General features: G+C 41.3%; 1 protein-coding gene across 4 annotated transcripts in view; it reads right to left on the reverse strand.

The window, feature by feature from the left end:
* The window catches only part of GPR143 (G protein-coupled receptor 143), a 30323-nt gene that overhangs the window by 4555 nt on the left and 4467 nt on the right, over positions 1-21301 (reverse strand). For 2 of the 4 annotated variants that reach the window (XM_075095159.1, XM_075095167.1), the window contains exons 2-7: positions 8626-9072; positions 6812-6921; positions 3733-3827; positions 2280-2372; positions 1669-1778; positions 203-311 (exon numbers count right to left, since the gene is read on the reverse strand). In XM_075095159.1, the coding sequence (XP_074951260.1) occupies positions 203-311; positions 1669-1778; positions 2280-2372; positions 3733-3827; positions 6812-6921; positions 8626-8869 (761 nt within the window). In that variant the 5' untranslated portion in view covers positions 8870-9072. Of the gene's footprint in view, positions 1-202; positions 312-1668; positions 1779-2279; positions 2373-3732; positions 3828-6811; positions 6922-8625; positions 10697-21301 lie in introns of those variants that run through there. The other 2 variants (XM_075095177.1, XM_075095150.1) reach the window with 2 other exon arrangements.

Consider the following 21301-nt stretch of genomic DNA (forward strand, 5'->3'; position numbering starts at 1 on the left):
TTATCATTTCCTCGCAGCCTTGTGATGCTACATGAGTGATTCAGCTACTTTGTCAACTAGTTTAGAACTACGCCTTCCTTAGCCACCTTCCCCTCCAAGCCTAAAGACAAACAAATGAAGCAACCCATCAGACTCTATTCTAGTCCCCGACCCTCTCCAGCTGGGAAAAAGGCAGTTTAAAACAAAATAATGCACCACTTACCAAATGACGAATACCAGCATAATTTTGAAGTAGCGGATCTGGATCTCTGTCCCCAGACGTCTTTCATTCTCTGTGTAAATCCCTTGCCTCCCTTTCAGTAAGGATGCAACTGGAAAGTATACAATTATGTTCATTAATATACATGTATCTTGTTAGTTATAGGAACAAGGATCCAGAAGACAGATGTCTGTAAAGAGGGAACAAATGAAAGGATAGACTTGTCTCCAGCAGCAGTTCAGAAGCTGGAAGGACCATCGTCGAGGAATCTCACATATAGCCAAATACTAAAGGAAAAGAAGCACATCCATTATGGATTCCTAAAATGAGGGATATCCTACTAGCTGGTTTTTCTTCTCTCAGTCCCACTGAAAATAGAAAATAGTATGGTCAATGTACTTTTATTTCATAACAAAAGGTAGTGCTCACAACTTCTATATAATGTGTGATATAATGATTTATTACATGAAGTTTAGACTAAAATAGAATGCATTCTATCCTACTATGCACATTATCTTTCACTGTGCAATTGATACAGCATTGGCTACACCTCTAAAACTTGAAGGTGTAATGTCAGCAAATATATAAATAGTTATGCCACATGCTGTTCGGATATCACAAGGAATATACATATGCACAAACACAAATATACTCAGTGTGTATTTTCCCATAAAAAGAGCAGCTTTTCATAGGAGCAACTTTTTAAAGCCACAACTGTTCCTTTGAAAATTAGTATTACTGAGGGATGCGGGATAGAAGAAATGAAGACTGAACTGAGAATACAAGGTCTTCTGTTGCTGTTTTTATATATTCAATGTGTAGATGATAAGTATGAATTCAGGTACTGCAAACATCTAGCACAGGCCGTATTACATACAAAGAATGCATTGGATCTGTGGGGTTTTTTCAGTCTTGTTTCTTCAAAGCCCTGGAGAATAAATCAAATGGGAACTTCAAGATCCCATCTGAGTTGTGTACAATTCCCATTTGTTTCATAATCTCAGAATTAGGAGTGACAAAATTCTGATCAGATTTTTTTTTTTTTTAAAGGTTCAGGGCTTCCAAGAAGTTAAATCAACTATCAGATCTCACAAACTTTATTTTAAAACCAGAATAAATTCCATTTCAAAATCCAGGTTGGTACCAATACTACAATAATCCCCACTATACATTGCCTCAAATACTTTAAATCAAGAGTAATTGAGTAACATAGAAACACCTTTGCCAATCTGCAGCAGAGGTTTATAACAGCATAGCTTGAGTATGTCATCAGAGCAGGTCTCTCAGGCAAATTTCCCATCAAGATGGCATCTTCATTTCAATAGGTGATTCCCTCCCACCCTTTGCTGTATCTCTATGTTTTAATGAGGAGGTATCCCACACCACTGAATACACAGGCATGACCTTTTACAGTATTGTTATGCTGCTAAATAACAAATACTGACTGATGCTGGCCAGTAGGAACATACCTGCTGATACTGTCCTCCTAAACAGGATTGGGTTGACCACCAGCACTAGCAGGAGTGGGGCATAGGTTGTGATGTAATGTGGGATTGCATGCTCCAAGCCATTTTCACAGCTGAGAAGAAATCATTAACAGCTTATGCATATTTATTTTTTTCACAGCCGACAGTTCTGGCTATTCTGTGTCTCCTTTAACTTAAAAAAAAGTAAAAGGAATGAAGCAAACACATGCTAAACTTTTAATTCACAGACCTTCACCACCAGTTCAAATGGGACACAAGGTTGATTTTTAACATGCACTATCTGTCCATTTTTCTCAAATTCAAAGGAGCAAATACAAAGCTAAAACCAGGAGTGGGAGAACAGTGGCTCATAGCAGAAGCTGTATCACAGCCCTGCAGCATGCCCAACTGCTTGTATTGCCTGGCATACTTCTTCAGGGCCCCCTGAAATCCAGGCAGGTATTTCCAGAATACTCACTGACTCTGTGGGACACACTTGTCAAAGATGGAAAAAAGCCCAACATTTGGATGTCTGTCTCTGAAGCTGATCGAAAGACATTCAAACGACCGGAGAGCGCTATGATTTCGCAGCCTGTTCCCAGAGCCCTGCTTACCTGGAGAGAGAAGGGTAGTAAAGCAGTGCAATTCCCTCCACGCAGAGCATCACCGCGAGGCCCCACGTCATCATGTGGTACAGCACAATCGTACTGCAGGCACGAAACAGGGCAGGTGTTAAGTAAAGATACCAAAACTTACATTTTCCACATTGCAACTTAATAATAGGACCCTCGCTGGGACAGAGCTTTACAGATATGAAATGGTGCAGAACAACGCTGGCAGTACATTAAACTAAGGAAAGCACGTGGGGTGGGGGGGTGCATTCAGAAAAAGGTTGAGCCAAAGCAGTTGTTCACAGGTTTGCACACAGAAGTCCTGTGTCCTCCAACCTGTAGGGTGGAAAGCCTTTCCCTTATCCCCAAATCTCCAGAAGGAACCCCTGCATCCTTCATTTCTCCTGCAGAGATCAAATTAGGGGATTAAAACTTAAGAATGGAGCCAAACAGTCAAATAACCAACCCTTCTGTAATTTGCAGAGAATTATGTTTAACTTTCAGAGTTGGGTACTGCTCCCATCTTATGGAGATTCAGATCTCTGTGTGTAGAAAGTCTTCCGCTGTTTACTCTGATCTTAGAATCAATCTCAAACACACGTGAGTTTTTTGGTTAACAAGGATGGCAGAAGGAAGGAGGTCCCACGTGTTTCAGACTAGAACTACGGGACTTCACAAAATCAGGTTAATCCTCCACAGGCTAAAGTTAAATTAGAAATCCTCACTTTGATAATATCTGCCAGATGAACCATGTATCCAGTACCTGACTGCTCAGTATCACCTGGAAACAGTCACATAATAGCATATTTAACAGTAGCAACTGAAGGTCAATTTGCCCTTCTAACAACCAACTTAGAAACACCTTATAGCTTCTGTCTGGCATTAAAGCATGGTACTCTCCAAAGCATTTAAGTTCTTCTGTTGCATGAAAATGTATAGTAAAGAGATATTTTTCTTAAAAATTTTACAAATGTGATCAGAAGCGTAATAATGACAACACTGAGAAGCAGATAAAATAGAAAATCTGAGAAAAAAAAAACCTGGAGAATAAACTATATGAAATTTATCACTTTCCCCCTACTACTTTTGTATCACTTTTTTATTTTCAGGATAAAACTCTTTTTGCCACAAGAATCAATTTCAGGTACAGAGCAGGGACAAAAATAGTTATCTCACTGCAATAAAATTTATAGAGCCCAATCTGCTCCCTATTTTTCCAAAGGTTAAATTAATTCAGTTACATTTAAATTCCAGTTCGACAAAAACAAATCAATATCTGAGTATTGCCCTCGCAGTTTAAGCACTTAGCACACCACTCATCCGTACCATTACCTGCCAACCGCATAAGCATCAGATGTTTGTACAAGCTTCACTTACACACTTAGGTAGCTGCAGACAAGCACAGACATACAGTGTTGGAAGGAAAATAACAAATTCAGAGCTTTAACTCCAGTACCTCAGTCCAGCTGATCTTCTTACCACCAAGTAAGAATCAACGGCATAGCAAAACAACCACCAGAAGCCAGCGCTATATAATAGCTGGATCCACATCTGCAGGCAGAAAAATGCCAAATGTCACAGCTGCTTCTCAAGTACCGCTGGGGACAGGGGAGGGACTCAAACCTTTAGCCTGGTGATCTGTTCTTTAAATATGTGTATTTTCCAGCTGGGTTTATGAGGTATGAAAACCTACTCAAAATCACAGGAACAGCACTGCTGTAGCCGACGGGTCAAGTCATAGGTAAATTGAAAGGCATTTGCTTTCACAGCTTATTCTGTTGTTTAGAAAACCTGTTCTTTACCTCTCCAGTCCTAACCCTCAACGTCATGAGTGAAGCCAAATGAAATTTATAGTGATGATATTTTAATTTTAGGTTAAAATTTCAGTAGTTTCTCAGTAGCTGAGGCATGAAAATATAGCTGAGGTCAGCCATCACCACATTGCGCCTATGCATCATGGGTTCTGCATGTGACGGGCATTTTCTCCATGCACAAGAACTTGATTCAAGGAACGGTTCTTAAGAAAAAAAGGTCATTTAAAAAAAAAATCACCCTCTGGAAAAATCATCCATACTGAACTCCCTAACTGATTTGTTCAATAAAAATCTAAAGGAAACAGGTTCAAGTCAAGTTAAATTCCACAGTATTCATGAGCTGACCCTATGCATTTTCCACATGGGCCTATGTAAGGTAAGTGCCCTTTCTTTGCTGCTATTTATAAATTCCAAATTTCTTCCCCATAGGAGCTGGCTCTTTGTAGTAGTCTGGAAGTTTTTTTAATGTTCAGATTACCTTCCCTCTGAGCCTGCTTTCAGTTCTTATCTGAGTATCCTTTATCACGGCTCCACAGTAGCATCATTTTACAGCTGGAAACCAACATACTTGTTACTGAGCCAAACATCAGTGAACAGAGATCTACCATTCCTTCCTCCGAAAGGCAAATCAAGCTGGGAACTATTTCCTTTCACCATGGGTGTAGACTCTACCTCTAGTCATTTGCAGCACAAATTATTCGGTATTTAATTCAAACACCATGGCATTTTCCTAGTGCATGGGAGCCAGAAAATAAAATTCCAGTCTTCCTCCTAATGCACTTTACCCATAGCACTCAGCATGTAACTATATCTGCACAATTTACATATTTGCTGCAGCTGAAAAAATGCACAATTTTCTATACATACACAGACACATACAAAAATAAACTGCGGGGTCTTCCCACCCAGAAAATCCAACATAGACAAGACTGTCTCCAAAAATAATATAAATCAGATGCACTTAAAACCAAAATCCTCATATGCTCTCTCACTTTTTAGCAAAACAACACATCTTGCTGTAGTGCTTGAGAGGGTACCCCTCTGCAAACCAGAGGGTGTTATTCAAAGGAGAGGCCTAAAGGCCTCGCTATTTGGAGTTTGTATTGGCTTGTGGCTAAGTGAAATAAAACAATAGTACTAAAAGAAAAATAAAATAGAATCAGAAACATTTTATTAACTCACACAATAATATGTTAGGGGAAGTGAGTGGAAAGAGGGTTATTTTTCATTCCAGTAGAATTAAATCTAAATTTAGCAAGTGACTCAAATTACAGCACTTTGCTGGCGCCCAAGAAAGGGAAAATAAAAACTGTGGTAGACCGCTATGCTGCTCACCATCTAACCTGAGATCCAAATTAAAAACAAACAGTCTGGATACAGTATCTTTGACACTGTTTAAAAATACTAGTTTTTGTGTTAAGGGCCAGGAAGTGAAATTTAAGACAAAAGGAAACATGGTTTTTGAATAGGACATTTATTGCTACAAGATACTGATATTGCTGGTTTCCTCTTCCTCAAAGAAAAAAAAAAATCAATATTTGCGTCTAATAAGCAAAGCTTAAACATGTATGATGAAATTGAGAATCAATAGATGTGTACAAGTGATATTTGCTTCTATGGCACAACACGATCGTGTCTGAAATTGTCATTATATAGGCATATAAGGTACAGTGAGTTCAATCTGGCACATATCATTTTATTTTAAAAATACTGGAGCTGAAATATTTTGTTTACATGCAGCATATCCTCTTGTATACTGTAAACTTCTAACTGTAAAGCTAATACTGTTATTTCTCATGCATTAATTCATTTGGCACTCTGCGTTCCTATTGAATTTGGGTAATGATCTGTCGTATTTGTCATCCTCCGTGTTTTGGTAAAAAACATGGCCTTTTCTCTTGTACAGTAAACTCAAATTATATGTCTCAGACAATATTGTGATTGTAATAGTTGAAACTGAGTTTTAATCTGCACTTTTGGAATGTATTTACATTTTCTTATTCTTGTGTTTTAATCCAGAAGATACTTAATTAGACGTGGCCAGACGCGGTCATTGAACGGCCGTATGACCAGCAATATCTGAGCTGTAATCCTACATGGCAGGGACAGACCTCCTGCCAGCAGCTTTGTGTCTTTGGGTATATTTATCCTGCAGTCCCTCTGTGTCTAAAACACACACTCTCACGCCACAAAAGCTAATTTGAGCTACCCAAGTTGCTGTTTTCAGCGGTCCCCACTGCAGCCATGCAGGCTTTAATTTCTGCTGGAGATAGTGAGCAGATTCCCTCATGCTACGGGTGTGATGGGGCCACCAGGGCGTCAGCGATGCTGTGCCAGCACAAACCAAACCAGTGGTTTCCCAGCCCATTCGGGAATGTCTATACCCTTATGGCTCCATATCCCTGACTTCAGTACAGGTGTGCTCTCCACTACACCAGCACTTCTGCGACGAGCAAGTACTACAAAACGCTTGGGACCAGTCTGACCCGTGCTGCCCTGCGTCCTCACGCGCACCGTGCGGCATCTGGCACCCTGATCCAAGCTTCCACAGGGAGGCGTGAATTCACTTGCAGGGGCATGGCAGAAGCTGAAACCATCATATCCAGGCTCTGACTCACAGCCAAATTTCCTTTTGGGCACAGCAGTTTGCCGTTCAGAATCCCCACGCAGAGTGACTGTCAGCGGGGAGCAGGAGGAAGGGGAGACAAACTCTGTACCTACCGCACTCCCCACGCAGAAAGCAGAAGGCCACACGTCAGTCCCATTCACCACAGAAATGTTAGCTACGAAGCCTGGGAAGCCTAGCCATACACTTGACCGGAAGATCATGCCTAAAGAAAAAAAAAATGTATTAATGCTTTGAATCTGCTGGTGTGATTTGAGTCACATGTCTCTTCCCAGCCACATATTTCACATCGCAGCCCAGATTTTGTGTGCCCACAGGAAGGCTACGGCTGCAGAGGAGCATACAGGAACAACTGCGCTATTTAAAATGTTGGTGTAATCGCTCAGGGAAAGTAGCCCCAAGAGTCTGAACCTGCTGGGACTTGCAATGTTATGTGGATTAAAGTATCACTTACTTACAGATACTGTCGTGCACTTCCCTAAAAGAAATTGGGTATCATTTAACAGATTGACATAAAAGAGTAACTAACTATTCACATTTTTTACCTGCATATATTAATATGCTAACGTTCATTTCTCTATAATCCCTCATCGCAGAAAAAAGTTATTTCCCACTTTTTATTGTCTTCATTTTTACAACCAGCTCTTTTCCTCTCCCTCACAGGACTGAACAGAGCAGGGCTTTGGAATCGGGTGAGAAACAATACCGATTTCTTTTTAAAATGAACTTAGTTTGTTGGTGAGATTTTTCTGGGATTGCTTGAAATAGTCATTAAAGCACCAACATATAGCAGAACAAAACCACCAGGGTTCCCACCAAGATAGAAGGGTTTCCCACCCGCCAAAGTGAGTCTAATTCAAAGACAATCATGGATAAATAGTTTGAGGTTGCTAGTAAAAGAGAAAGGGAGAAAAATAACTTTGTTGCTGGCCTCATCTGACTGAAATGACCTTTTCCAGGTGAATGCAGAGATATTTTTTTCATATCTCTCTTTCTTTATTTCCCCCTTTATAGTTTTTTTTAAATAATGGTACTTATTATGTACCATGAGAGAACCTAGCTAGGTATGAAAAGGGAAAAGGCCTGAAATCCCACTCCCTTCCCAGGCAGCGAGAGAGACTTACAAAACAGCACTACTTCTGTTATCTAATGTGAGGGAAAAAGTGTTATTGGAGAAACAAACTCATCCTGTATTTTCATAGCATGTGTCATGGTGATTTATACCTAATTTGGCAGTAAACGCCATAGACTGACAGGACAGATTTAGACACATTAGTTTCATTTTGACCCATGAGCTTTGTTTTATTCTCTGTTCTTTTATTCCTCCAGCCTATCGGCCAGGGGCCGGGCAGCAGGTTGTCCTTGATAAGGGAGCTTTGCTCACATTTCAAAAGCCTGTGTCCAACATGATCTGTGTACAGCTGCAACTCAGACTTATTTGCTGTCGATGTGATGTACCCAGAGACGTGGCTGGCACACGAACAAGATGGCAAACTTGGTCTGAGAGGATTTAAAGACATATAGGAAGAGTTTTTCAAATGTAGTCCTAAGGATTGGCTAAGCATCTGATGTCAGCTTTTGTTTTAAATGTGCTTTCGCACCTCCGCTTTTATGCCATAGTCTGAGAACCAGCCACTATTCTGGATTTTATTATATTTTAAAGCAGAGATTTTGATGTAGATCTGTCAAAGGGTTTTTGCTTCTAAAATGTAACTCTTAAACAACACCTTTCTCCCCCAAATGCCCATCATTTTCTGATCTCACTTAGCCCGAATCTTCCTATGAATACATAGAGCACGTTTCCCTCAGAAATCGCTGTTGTCCACTCACCAGCTTCATTTCGTTACGGTACCTCAGGGCAACAAGAGCCTGCTACAGCAAGGGTGAGGGACATCAAGCTGGCGCTTACCTAAGCCACCAAGGATGTCACAAATGGAGATAAGAAGAAGGATGGTGGAAGAAGAGGAGGCTTTGGGCATCTTCCTCAGGCTCTGTCCCTTCTTCGGCAGGAGCTGCAGGATGGTCAGTACCAGACTGACGGAGGCGCTGCCAATGCAAACTCCGCAGAAGACTTCAGGCTGGAAGTCCATCACTAGCTGTGTGGCTGCATCCCGGTTTGGGCAGCAGTAGGTTTCTAACCTGGGAGAAGCCATGAAGCACCTGGCTGGTGGAGGGGCCGCACGAGCAGAAGAAAATGCTGTTGCTTCCCCAAAGCAGCGTTTGCTTTTTCTTCACCCTCCCCATTAGTCCTTGGCGGTGAGAATCACGCGATTGATGGGTCATGTGCTGCTGCTGCTGCTAGAAGTAAATCCCCTAGAGCTGCCTTTCTCAGCCTCTCCTAGCAAGGAGATCAGATCTGAACAAGAAAACAGAGTGTAATCTGAAACATGCCCCATGCTTGCTCAGAGCCATTGGCATCAGTTCACTCACATATTTCTGCTTGCACAGTATGTGATACAGGAAGACTTAAACTACCAGAGCATTGAGGATGGTTTAAAATAAATAAGGATGCAGACACCAAAGGAGAAACATTACATTTTAATTGTGTTTCCCTTTATCCGCAACCCACACAGCACCCTTTAATTACTGCAAATTAATTAAAAAGATGAGTCCAGACACAGGCAGTCCCAGCTTTAACAGGGAGGAGCAGGGCTATAAATCCACACCCTAACCCAAATCGAAATTTTAGTGATCCAACCCACCCATCCCTGTAATTAAAATTAGAAACATGATATCCTATCACTGTAGAAAGAGATTACATTGAAGAAGACAATATTAACCTCATCCTATTTAAACCACAAGCACAAAAAGTCTTCTCTATAGTCTGTACTGTCTGTGTTGAATCAGCTGGACAAGGAAAATTCCAGAACTTTTGATTTTTCACGAATATTTTTCTTTTTTTTTTTTTAAATTTTGTAGGGGTTTAATATAAAAACCCGAATTTAACCTGTAATTTGTTTTTACTTTATAAGCAACTTTAAGTCAGGTGTCCAATTAGAGTGGCAAATACTCATAATCATAAATTAAAAAATTAACTCTCCCCTCCCAGATGAGTTTCAAACTCCGTGTATCAGCCCTCACCCCTCCAGAAAACCTGCTTGTAGGAACATGTTCAGGAAATACAGGAGGGACCATTGCCAACATACTTGAAATTAACTGGTTGTTAAATAACACAGTCATGGATTTCATAATTAGTCCTTTTAAGAACAAATGGCCTAACCTTTTATTTTTTTCCAGTGGCCTAGCTTATAATTTTGAAGGCTTGAAGAACGACAGTGGGACGTCTTGTGTGCAGGGGTTATAAAACACAGAGGCTCCAGCCAGAATGTTTGCTCTTGGTGGAGAAAAGAGCTGTCAGTCCTAAGTAAAATTGTACCTGCTGAGTTCTTCATTATGCAAGACACCAAGCTTATGAGCCAGCTGACCGCGGGTGGGGGCCATGCAGCCTCCTGGTGCAGGATGGCCACGGCAGGGCTTGGGTGGCAGCTGGAGCCCAAGATGCCAGGAACGTTGTGCATCCACACAGCTTGCTCCCAGGGGACTTCCCAGTGCTCTGCCTGGGCCATGTCACCCGAAGAGCAGGATGTTAGCTTGCAGATTCCCGTGCCTACACACAGCTGTCCATATGTCGGCAAGGTGTCTGAACTCTATAATGGGAATTTAGGCGCACACATCATTAAAGGCTCTGAAATCCAGGCAGCTGAGTTTGAAGCTGAATGTTACCTGGATGTTTTTGCTGCTTTCCAGCATAAAGAGATTTTTCTGCTCCATGGATGAGTGACCTGGATGTTGCAATCCTATCTTTTATTACTACCATGTATACAAAAACATACTGGGGACAACAAGGTTGCGAACCAGGACGCCTTGCTCCAGGAGTATAAACTCTTGTTACGGTAAAGGAGAATACCTATGCTCTGCTGTCAATACAAGGCTCTCTTGTCAGTACAAGGTTGGGACTCCTCAGACATCATTCTACCTCCGCTAAAGCAACAGTGCATAGAGTTGCCACCTCTCTGTGAAGATACTGCATTGCAGTCTACCTGGCTCCTAAAGAACAAAAATTACAACTCCTCAGAGACAGATTATTATTTAAAATACAGCTGTTATATACCACATAAACAATGTGAATATAGATAAACTAAAATAAATTATGTTCGCTCTCATCTGAAGGTAAATGTATATTGCCTGTTGCCAGGTTTATACTTAGAATAGCAAAACTTTTAGATTATTAGCCAGAAAGAGAAACTGTTGAATAGAAGGCTTTCATTTCCACTATCAGTTTCTAAAATTGTTCCCCTCACTATTCCTCTTGCCATTTTCCTTCCCTCAAAAATTTGAAAAGCATGTCAAGTTGTTATCCTGATCATTTGTTCTAGCTTACAGATAGGAATGTTTTGGTGTTTTGTTTTTTCTGCTTATCATCTGTTTTCACTGATCCTAACTGTCATTCTCTAGTTTGCCCATGTGGATTTATCATGTAATTATTTTAACCTCCCCCTCCCTTTTATTCAGCTACATTGAAACTACTTTCATTCCTCAATTGTAGTCTGGAGAGTAATATTTTTTTATCCTTCTCTCCCTTTCTCTCCACAGTTTTGCCAGCTCTGCACCCTAATTTTATTGCTTTACTTCTCTGAGTGGAGGGCTGCTTTTTAACCTCATCTTCTGGGTCTCTTCCCTCCTACTCTCTCAGGATTTGGTGAACCAGTTACTTACAGAGAGAGTAAGCAATTTTAATTGGAAGCAAAGAATATGACCTATAGCATACCTAATACAAAAAGAAAATAAGGTGACTCATGAGTGAATGGATACCTGCCATGATACAAGTAGATGCGTCTTTACATGTGGACATCCGAGGCTGAGTGGGAGATGGATCTGCCAAACTAATGAGCCACCCAATATCTCAACCGGTAAGATCTAGCTAGTCTCTGGCCCTTGTTGCTGGGCCCAAAGTGTAAAGAGTCAGGACAGTCAAAGACATTCAAATCTGGTTTGGTAGGCTTATACCTGAGATAAATTTGGCTTCTCATGATTATGAAAATAAGAAGACAAAAGCTGGGGACAAAGGCAAGGAAACAGAAACGTAATTAAAGAAAGTAAGAAGAGTTATTTTGCTTTGTTAAGGAACATTATTTAGTATTTGATAAAACTTACATCATTCTACACATCCTAATTCCCTTCCCTCTGAAATTATTGACAGAGTTCCGACTGCCACCAGTGGTACGAAACAGACCCACAAATACAGTATGTCTCTCATTTCAGCACCAAGGCAGGATCTCAATTAAGCAAATGGTGTAGCTTGGAGACAACATTAGCACACAAACAAGAAACATTAAAAAAAAAAAACCCCAAACCCTTGGCATTGCAAATACCAATCAATCAAACTCCCAGTGTAAGTACAGCATTGCACAACACTGAAAATTCCAGTCCTGGTTTTGCACTTTGGCAGTGGTGTGCTCAAGAATAGCAAAACACTGTGCTCCTTGCAAGGAACAGGCAGGTACTCCATACTCACAGCTTTTAGAAATGCCTACTCACGCTCTCCTCGGACCCAGGACATAATGTTTCAGTCCAGTCCATGTTCATCGTTGAGATGAAAGACTGCTTCTAAGGGAAAGCAACAGGTTTACAAAAATACGATAGGCGTGCATTTCTGCTGTTAAGGAGTGTGCTGTAGCTTATGCTTGAGTGTGCAGTTACAGATACTTTCATCACTGTTTTGATTAAATCTGGGGCTACAGCACTGTTTGACAAAGGAGAAGGAAATTTATGGATATAGAGATAGGGGAGAATTTATTTTTGTTTATATGTACAGTTCAATGCTTCACTGCCTGAATTTACAGTTCCCAATGAATATCTTAGCTACCTCACAAATGTAGAAACTGTATTTTGTCGGTGGTTCATGATCTCATAGTCTTTTACACATTACCTGACAGAGCATTTCCCAAACTGATGAAAGCTGGCTCTGTCTTCAAGCTAGATGGACGCAATAGAACCACTTACGATCTCCCCAGCAGATCACGCAGTACGTTCTTAAAGACCTTAACATACAAATCTTCTATATGCTTAGCACAATCTTCATTTTATCCACACAGACCTCCTGCAATTAGATTTACTCTGGAAAAAACTGAAAGATATGTCTTTACCATAATTATCAGTACTATAAAGCTAATTTAAAACTGGCATTTCATTTAATGCATAACTGAAATGAATGGTGAAATTCACACCCCATTATTTTTATTTCAAGTTTTCTGTAAATTTAGGCAGCAATATTGGAACAATAGTGTTATTCAAAACGTAACAACTGTCATGATTATAACAGCTACAGACTCCATTAAAAAGAACTGGAAGAAAAACAGAGGTATCACTTCCCTTCCCTCAGTGATTTGAATATAATTATACAGTTGTAAATTATTAATTTACATTTAAGGATGGCAAACATTAACTTAAAAGGATGAGAATGAATGTATCTACTTTGCATAAAAATAACGTTTGAGTTCTTTTGTTCCCTTTAAGAATGAAAATGTAAATACATAAAATAAGTGTGCATTTGAACAGCTCAGTAATTGCATGTATTTGGCAGATGCAACCATGTTACACGTATTTTATTGACTTGTATACTTTCTCCAGGGAAATATTATCCTACCTGACTTTTTTGAAGAACTATACAAAAATTAGTTACTGAAACTGTGCCTGCTATGCATTTAAATTAGTAAACAAGCTTTATATGAATGAAGTACAAAATAACTGATTAGAAAAATTCACCCATAAACTGGAGAAAACAATTTTTGCTCAGGGATTAGAAGACCAAAATCCCTGCCAATGCTGAGAATATGACACCTCTGAACCTGCACTAAGACAGATTTTATGGCCACATTTCTGGACAAATTCCACCATTAATCATTGTCATTGTTATGTTAGTTCACAGAACTAAAAGATACCTCCCTTTCAGCACACATGTAATAGAGGGATCTTGTCCCACACCTACACAGACTCCATGAGACTCAGTTTGCATAGGAACTGACTGATGAAAAAGACTGAAAAGAAAGAGTATTATCCTTTACACGCACAATGATATTGAAAATTGGATCTTAATGTCCTTAAGTGTGCAGAGGGTACCCATGTCTTCTTCAGAAGGTATCCTAGGCCCTACTACCTCTGCATTCTCTTTTAGAGATTAAATCAGTTGGTTCCCTCATGAGAAATTAGGTGGGATACTCTTATATCCTTGTTATGATTGTTAGACTGTGGGACCTTCTTAGATTATATCTGCCACCACCGTGGAGTTATATTTTCAAAGCCCATTAGCACTACAAAATTCTTTCATAAAACCTCTATCCTCAGGCCAGTTTACATAACCAAATCAAAATATGTTACAGCACTAATTTCAAAGATCTTACAATACAAGAAGTCTCCAAGGCTCTGTTAATTAAATTGCTAAAAATGTCAGTGTACCATGGCAGTTAGATGGTCTTGTTGAATGCTGTAACCAAGTATTGAAGGGAATTCTGACAAAATGTGTGGCCACCACAGGGACCAGCCAATGCTCCCCTTTGAAATACCATGAGTTGCAACCTCCTGCTCCACCTATTGTTGTCTGGTAGTTTCCGAAATGAGCAGAAGCCCAAAAGCATGCCTTAGCTGGGTCAGGGAACCAAGAGGAAGCTCAGTAATAACAGCAGAAACATTATAGTGCAGGAAGCGCTTAAGATTCACTCTTTTGACTTTTCTCTTCTTCAAGGCTGAAGATCATTACTTCATTGCCAGAGGTTGACTTCACAGTCCAGGGTGGACAAAGTAATGAGACTAACCCCTCAGCATCCAAATTAGTTTACCAGGTATACTCTTCAGGCAAGCAATACGGCTGCACTGTATGCTTATAGCTTGGCTACCTCGGCTACTTCTGTTAGTCAGCTTCCTGGGAGCATGACTCCAAGAAATTGGTTGGCCCTAAAACTGCTTTAGAAAATGCAGTGTTCTGAAAGAAATCCTTTGTGTACCTTTAATACTACATAATTCAGCCTTTCAGAAGATATTGACTTTTGGGGTTGTAATAGGATCTGTGTTATCACAGAAGATGGGCAATAAAACCACCCCCCACCCTGAAGCCGTTTCCTCAGGATGTTACGAACAACGCCCCACTGACATGAGTACACTCTGCGCTGTAGAGAAAACTCATGTTAGCAAAGCCATACCTCCCGCAGCAGCCTTATCCTTATCCTTTCCAAGTCTAACACAAACCAGGAAAAGCTGACCTGAATGTTGGCACTTTTCCTTATTTGTATGACTTGATAGGATTTGCTCAAACTTCCCATCAACTGCTAACTGTTCTGCTTTAGTGTCCAGAGAGAGGAGACCACATCTATGCCTTCAGTATAAAGGGGCACAGCAGTCTACGGGGAGGTGGCATGCACAGAAAGAACTTCTGGCACCCATGGGCTCCTGGGCATGATCAAACCAGCCTTAGATCAACCGTAATATCACCAAATTCATGCAATATCCTAGGTCTGGCACTGCTGGACCACAGCCTCTTGTGCATACATGATGCTTTAGGGCTTAGATGGACTCTCATAAGATCTGGACCTCTACCCGGACACAGTTCATGTTCTGTGTAACCAAGCTGAGAGCAGAAAGGTCATTAGTAAAGAAGGAATTGTGTCTATTTATAGAATGCATGGAGAGATTTATTTACACATTGCTGATAGGCAGAAAAAGGAAGGTCTGTTTGGGGTTAGCTAGCAAATGAAGACAAAGTCCAAGTGAAAAATATCAGATTACAAGGCTTTTGTCAGCTCTCATGCATACTTTGGCCTCTTGCTATTTATCTACCCTTTTAAAAGCCTTCACAGCATTCTCTGCAAAAGGAGGACCTGAAACCCTCCCTTTGTCATTTTCCCTGATCATCCCTGCTCCAGTGATCATCTTAATCAAATACAGAATTTAGTTAAAACATGCTGTGATATCAGAGTTTAAATGCATTAAAGACTGCTTGTTAGCCTCTGAGGCTATGTCCCTCGAGTAATTAAAATGGACCACTGCCTGGTTTTTGGCACATAAGGGCAAGTGGCACAGCACAGTTTGTACAGAGAATGTTATCATGTAACATGTGTTACTGAGGAAGATGGACAAGGAAAAACACTCCTAATGTATCACAATCAGAAATGCTGCAGCAAGAAAAAAAAACTTACAAATGATGCTTCACTGAAATGATGGAACTTCATGAAGAAAAAAAAACCCAGGTTCATGAAACTGCAACACACATACACATGACAAAATATAGCTATATAGTATGTGTGTGTATATATATGCATATCCTGCTGAACTCTCTTCCACAACCAAAAAAGGGTGGCTTCATCCATTCTGCCTCATAGTAGCAGTCACTGGCCCACAGTACCCCACAAACTGTGCCCGAACACTGCCCAGTCAGCCTGCTGACAATGAAGCAGTATGAACTGTACCAGTGCTTCAACCTGTGTGCTCTCCCTCTGCCTTTCGGTTTCTTTGTAAAGTGGTAGTCTGAGAAGTTGTAACATGATTTGACAAAGGGCCGTAATGCAGGAACTGGAAAATGAAGAGGTATACAGCTACCAGAGGGACTATGGCCCAAGGCATGAATTAACTTGTGCCTGCATCTGCCAGCTGAAAACCCCATCCTCAGGGAAAACGGGTTACCTGTTCACCTTCTCTTGTTAGGTTGTACATCCTGACTCTGCAACCACATAAGGAGTTACTATTGCCCTTTTCTTTGACTTTCAATCTTGTTATCATGAAAATAATGAAAATTATAAATCCTGAAGTGGACTATGGATTGCAGGAGTCTGTGTTGGACTCACCTCCTTCTTCTCTGTCTACAGGTCTAATAGGTTTCGAGATCTGAGCCAAGAATATTATTATTATCATCAAATCATGGGCTTTTTGCTTTTGGTCACTCACAGCCACAGTTTGTTGAACAGTGAGTGCTCCCATTCTCAGAAAATTGCTCACAAAGCATATGTGATGTTGTGAGAACACATAAGAATTGAAGAAAGCTTAAGTCAAAAACTTCACAGGAATAGAAATACCAGAGCATCATATGAAATGCTATTCTTTCCAAAATTTCAGCTTCATAAAAATCCCTAAATAAAGAACACAGAAGCATTTTTTTTGGTCCTAAAGAACTGAAGAAGTCAATGTATATTTGAGTATCTATCTGAAAGGTTGAGAACTTCTAAGGGTTTCTCCAGGACTAATTATGTGCTGATGAAGCCTTATTTGCAATACAGGAGAAACAAGACACACTTGGGAAAGGTTTTTAAAGTGCCTAAATCACACAGGAGATGTCCTGCTGGAGTTCTTCAACATGGTATTTTTCATTCTGGGAAAATGGATAATTTGTTGAAATCAAAGTGTTCTGCAGCAGAGCATGATTATGCTGAATCCATCAGAAGAAACATGGCAGGTTTCCAAAGTAAAGCCTCCTGGTTCCCAGCTATGCCAGGATGTCTGTCTCTTGGGCTGCTACCCAACCTGTTTCTCCAGGTTCTCAGGACTCTCAGACTCCACATAAACTGTCAGCAGCTTGCCAAACCTTGAATTGCTTTATCAAAAAAATCCATCCAGTTCGTCTACAGGAACTTCTTATCACTATTTCAGTTGTTTTGGTCTTTGTGAAGGTTATTTTCAAAGACACTAGAACAGGAAGAAGCTAGAAGCCACTGCACAGCTAGAAAGCTATGATCTAATAGCTATTGCAGAAATGTGGTGGGACGATTTGCACCTGATGGCTGTACACTGTTCAGAAGGGACAGGCAAGGAAGGAGGATTGTCTGTGGGGGGACTTTGCCCTCTATGTAAAAAAATGGAGTTGAAAAATAGTGATGAACAGGTTGAGAGTTTATGGGTAAAAATTAGGGGCCTAGCCAACAAAGGAAACCTCATGGTTGGTATTAACCTGCCTGATCAAGGGGACCCTGTTGATGAAGTGTTCTTACTTCAACTACAGGAAGCATCATATTCACAGGCTCTGAATCTGCTGGGTGACTTCAAACACCCTGACATCTGGTAGAAAAGCAGCCCAGCAAGCTGTAAGTGGTGCAGGAGACTCTCAAAGGACATCAAGGATAATTTCTTAATCTGGCTGATAGACAGCCCAACCAGAGGAGAAGCATCACTGGACCTGTTGCTCACCACCATAGATGAACTAATTAGAGATGCCAAGACTGGTGGCAGCCTGGGCTGCAGTGATTATGCCCTGGTGGAATTCACTATCTTGATGGATATGGGCCAGGTGAAGAGTAAAACCAGGATGCTGAATTTTAGGAGAGCAAACTTTCAGTTAAGTAATTAGTGGATGGGAGCCCCTGGTAAACTGCCTTCAGGGACAAAGGAGCTGAGCAGAGCTGGCAGCTCTCTGAGGACATTTTTCTTATAGTGTAAGAGCTCTTGATTCCCGTGTCGAAGAAATCAGGCAAAGAAGGCAGGAGACTGGCGTGGCTCAGCAAGAACCTTCTGGTCAAACTAAAGTGTAACAAGAAAACACACAGGTAGTGGAACCAGGGATGTGTATCCTGGGAAGAATATAGGGACACTCCCCGGATGTGTAAGAATGGGATGAGGAAAGCTAACGCACAGTTGGAGCTGAATTTGGCAAGCGATGCAAAGAACAAGAAGGGTTTCTACAGGTATGTTGGCCAGAAAAGGAAGATTAAAGAAAACGTACCTCCCTGATAAATGAGACAGGAAAACTGGTAACAACTGATGTGGAGAAGGCTGGGGTACTCAACAATTTTTTTTGCCTCAGTTTTCAATAGTAATCTCTCTTCCCACATCTTTCAAGCCCCTGAACCTCAAAGCAGGGACTAAGGGAATGAAGTCTCTCACATCATAGGAGAAGATCAGGTTCAAGACACCCAGAGGAACCTGAACATATGTAAGTCCATGGGACTCGATGAGAAGCATCCCAGGGTCCTGAGGGAGTTGGCTGATGTAGCTGCCAAGCCAATCTCAATCATATTTGAAAAGTCATGGCAGTCAGGCAAAGCCCCCAGCAACTGGAAAACAGGAAACATTGCACCCATTTTTAAATAGGGTAAAAAGGAGAACCCTGGGAACTACTGACCAGTCAGCCTCACCTCCATGCCCAGCAAGATCATGGAACAGAACCTCCTGGAAGATATGTCAAAACATATAGAAGACAGGGAGGTGATTAGGGACAGCCAACATGGCTTCACCAATGGCAAATCCTGCCTGACTAACCTGGTGGCCTTCCATAATGGAGTGACTGCATCAGTGGACAAGGGAAGACCTATGGATATCATCTACCTGGAGTTCTGTAAGGCCTTTGATATAGTCCCGACCAACATCCTTGCCTTGGAGTTGGAGATATGGGTTTGATGGATGGACTGTTAGATGGATAAGAAATTGGCTGTATGGCCACATCCCAAGACTTACAGTCAATGGCTCAATGTCCATGTGGAAACCAGTAACAAGTGGTGTCCCTCAATGGTCCACACTGGGACCAAAACTATTTGATATCTTCATCAGTGACACAGATGGTGGGATTGAGTGCACACTCAACAACTTTGCAGACAACACCAAGATGAGTGGTGCAGCTGATTCACTAGAGGGAAGGGATGCCATCCAGAGGGACCTTGACAGGCTTGAGGAGTGGACCCACATGAACCTCATGAAGTTCAACATGGCCAAGGGCAAGGTTCTACACCTGGGTTGGGGCAACCTCTGGTATCAATACAGACTGGGGGATGAATGGCTTCAGAGCAGCCCTGAGAAGAAGGACTTGGGCATAGTGGTAGATGAAAAATTGGACATGAGCTGGCTATGTGCACTTGTAGCCCAGAGAGCCAGCCGTATCCTGGGCTGCATCAAAGGAATTGTGGCCAGCAGGTCAAGGGAGGTGATTCTTCCCTTCTACTCAGCATTCATGAGACTCCACCTGGAGTGCTGTGTCCAGTCCAGGGGTTCCCAGTAAAAGAAAGACATGGACCTGTTAGAGTGGGTCCAGAAGAGGGCCATGAAAATGATCAGAGGGCTGGAACACCTCTCCTATGAAGAAAGGCTGAGAGAGTTGGGGTTGTTGAGCCTGGAGAAGAGAAGGCTCCAGGGGGACCTTACTGTGGCCTTTCAGTACTTAAAGGGGGCTTGTAAGAAAGACAGAGAAAGATTTTTTTTACCAAGGCCTGTACCTGTAGTGACAGGACAAGGGGCAATAGTTTTAAACTGAAAGAAGGTAGATATAGATTGGGCATAAGGATGAAATTCTTTGTTATAAGGATGGAGACACTGGAACAGGTTGCCCAGAGAAGTTCTGGATGCCCCATCATTGGAAGTGTTCAAGGTCAAGTTGGATGGGGCTTTGAGCAACGTAACCTAGAGAAAGATGTGCCTGCAGGGGCGTTAGACTAGATGATCCTCAAAGGTTCCTTCCAATCTAAACCATTCTGTGATTCTATGATTCACTGTATGCTTTGCTAAATATACCATAAACACTATATAGGATCGACTTTTGTTCCACATATAATACGTGCATGCATGCCCTGTAGATTTCAACAGTAATATTACAGATTGCTGTGCCAGTGGAATTGAGCTCTGTAGATTGCTCTCTGGGAATAAGATATGCAATCCATAACTTCTATCTTGTAATCCATTTTCCCCTGAGTTCTGGCAGTATTCTCACTGGATTCACAGTATTCTCACAAAAATCTAGCCTTCAGAGAAGGGTTTTTTGAATCTTTTCATCTTCACTGTAGTGATCTCCCTATACATACATTTCTATCTATCAACACTTCTTCCACCACTGGTGACTAAAATGATATTTCTTCAGCAACTGTGGCAGCTGCTTATATAGAAGAAGCTGCACTGGTACAATTATCAAATAGCTCAGTTATTTTGGCAAATGGCACTGAGGACGTGTACGAATCAGCTCTGCCTCTTTGCTGGAGGTTGCAACCCCTGTAACTGAGCTGATAGAGCAGAACATGTGCCATGGATCAGCTGCTGTTTCACAGCCCAGCATCTTAACTTAAATTGTTGATGAACTCTACACACCCCAGGGCATAATTTTTTTATTTCAAATGGCTGAGGTAGAGGCACTTTGTCTCTTCACTGAACTGTGATGTTTGGTGGTTACCTCCAGGAAAGAAGTGGTAGCAAACAGTGGGAGGTTGTAAAGACTTAACTCACCTCAGTTCTTTACTCTGTGACTATGAGTCAGAAGCCTCTACATCTTTCCAATTTCTCAGCTTCCGGGGAAAAATAAAGCCCTGCTGGCATCGCAAGGTCCAGCACAATGAATGCTCTCAAGACTGAGAGTAAAACACCCTTTTCTAGAGTCATCCTGCAGGTACCCTGTGCAATTCAATGCAGGGTGTCTTAAGGAAAAGATATGTGGTGTATAGCCACAAAGGGTCAAACAGGCTGTGCCTTAATAGCATACTGTGCTTGATGCTGTTAAACAAAATCCTGCCACAGAGGAGTTTATCCACAGTTTTGGTGATCTCAATGACTAAGTAGGGAACAGGTGTTCAATCTGTGCAACAGAAAGAATGAAGGCCAAGTAAATTCTGTAGAACAAAATTTCACTTGAAATT

This window comes from Phalacrocorax aristotelis, chromosome 1 (genome assembly GCF_949628215.1).
Source record: "Phalacrocorax aristotelis chromosome 1, bGulAri2.1, whole genome shotgun sequence".
Lineage (NCBI taxonomy): Eukaryota > Metazoa > Chordata > Aves > Suliformes > Phalacrocoracidae > Phalacrocorax > Phalacrocorax aristotelis.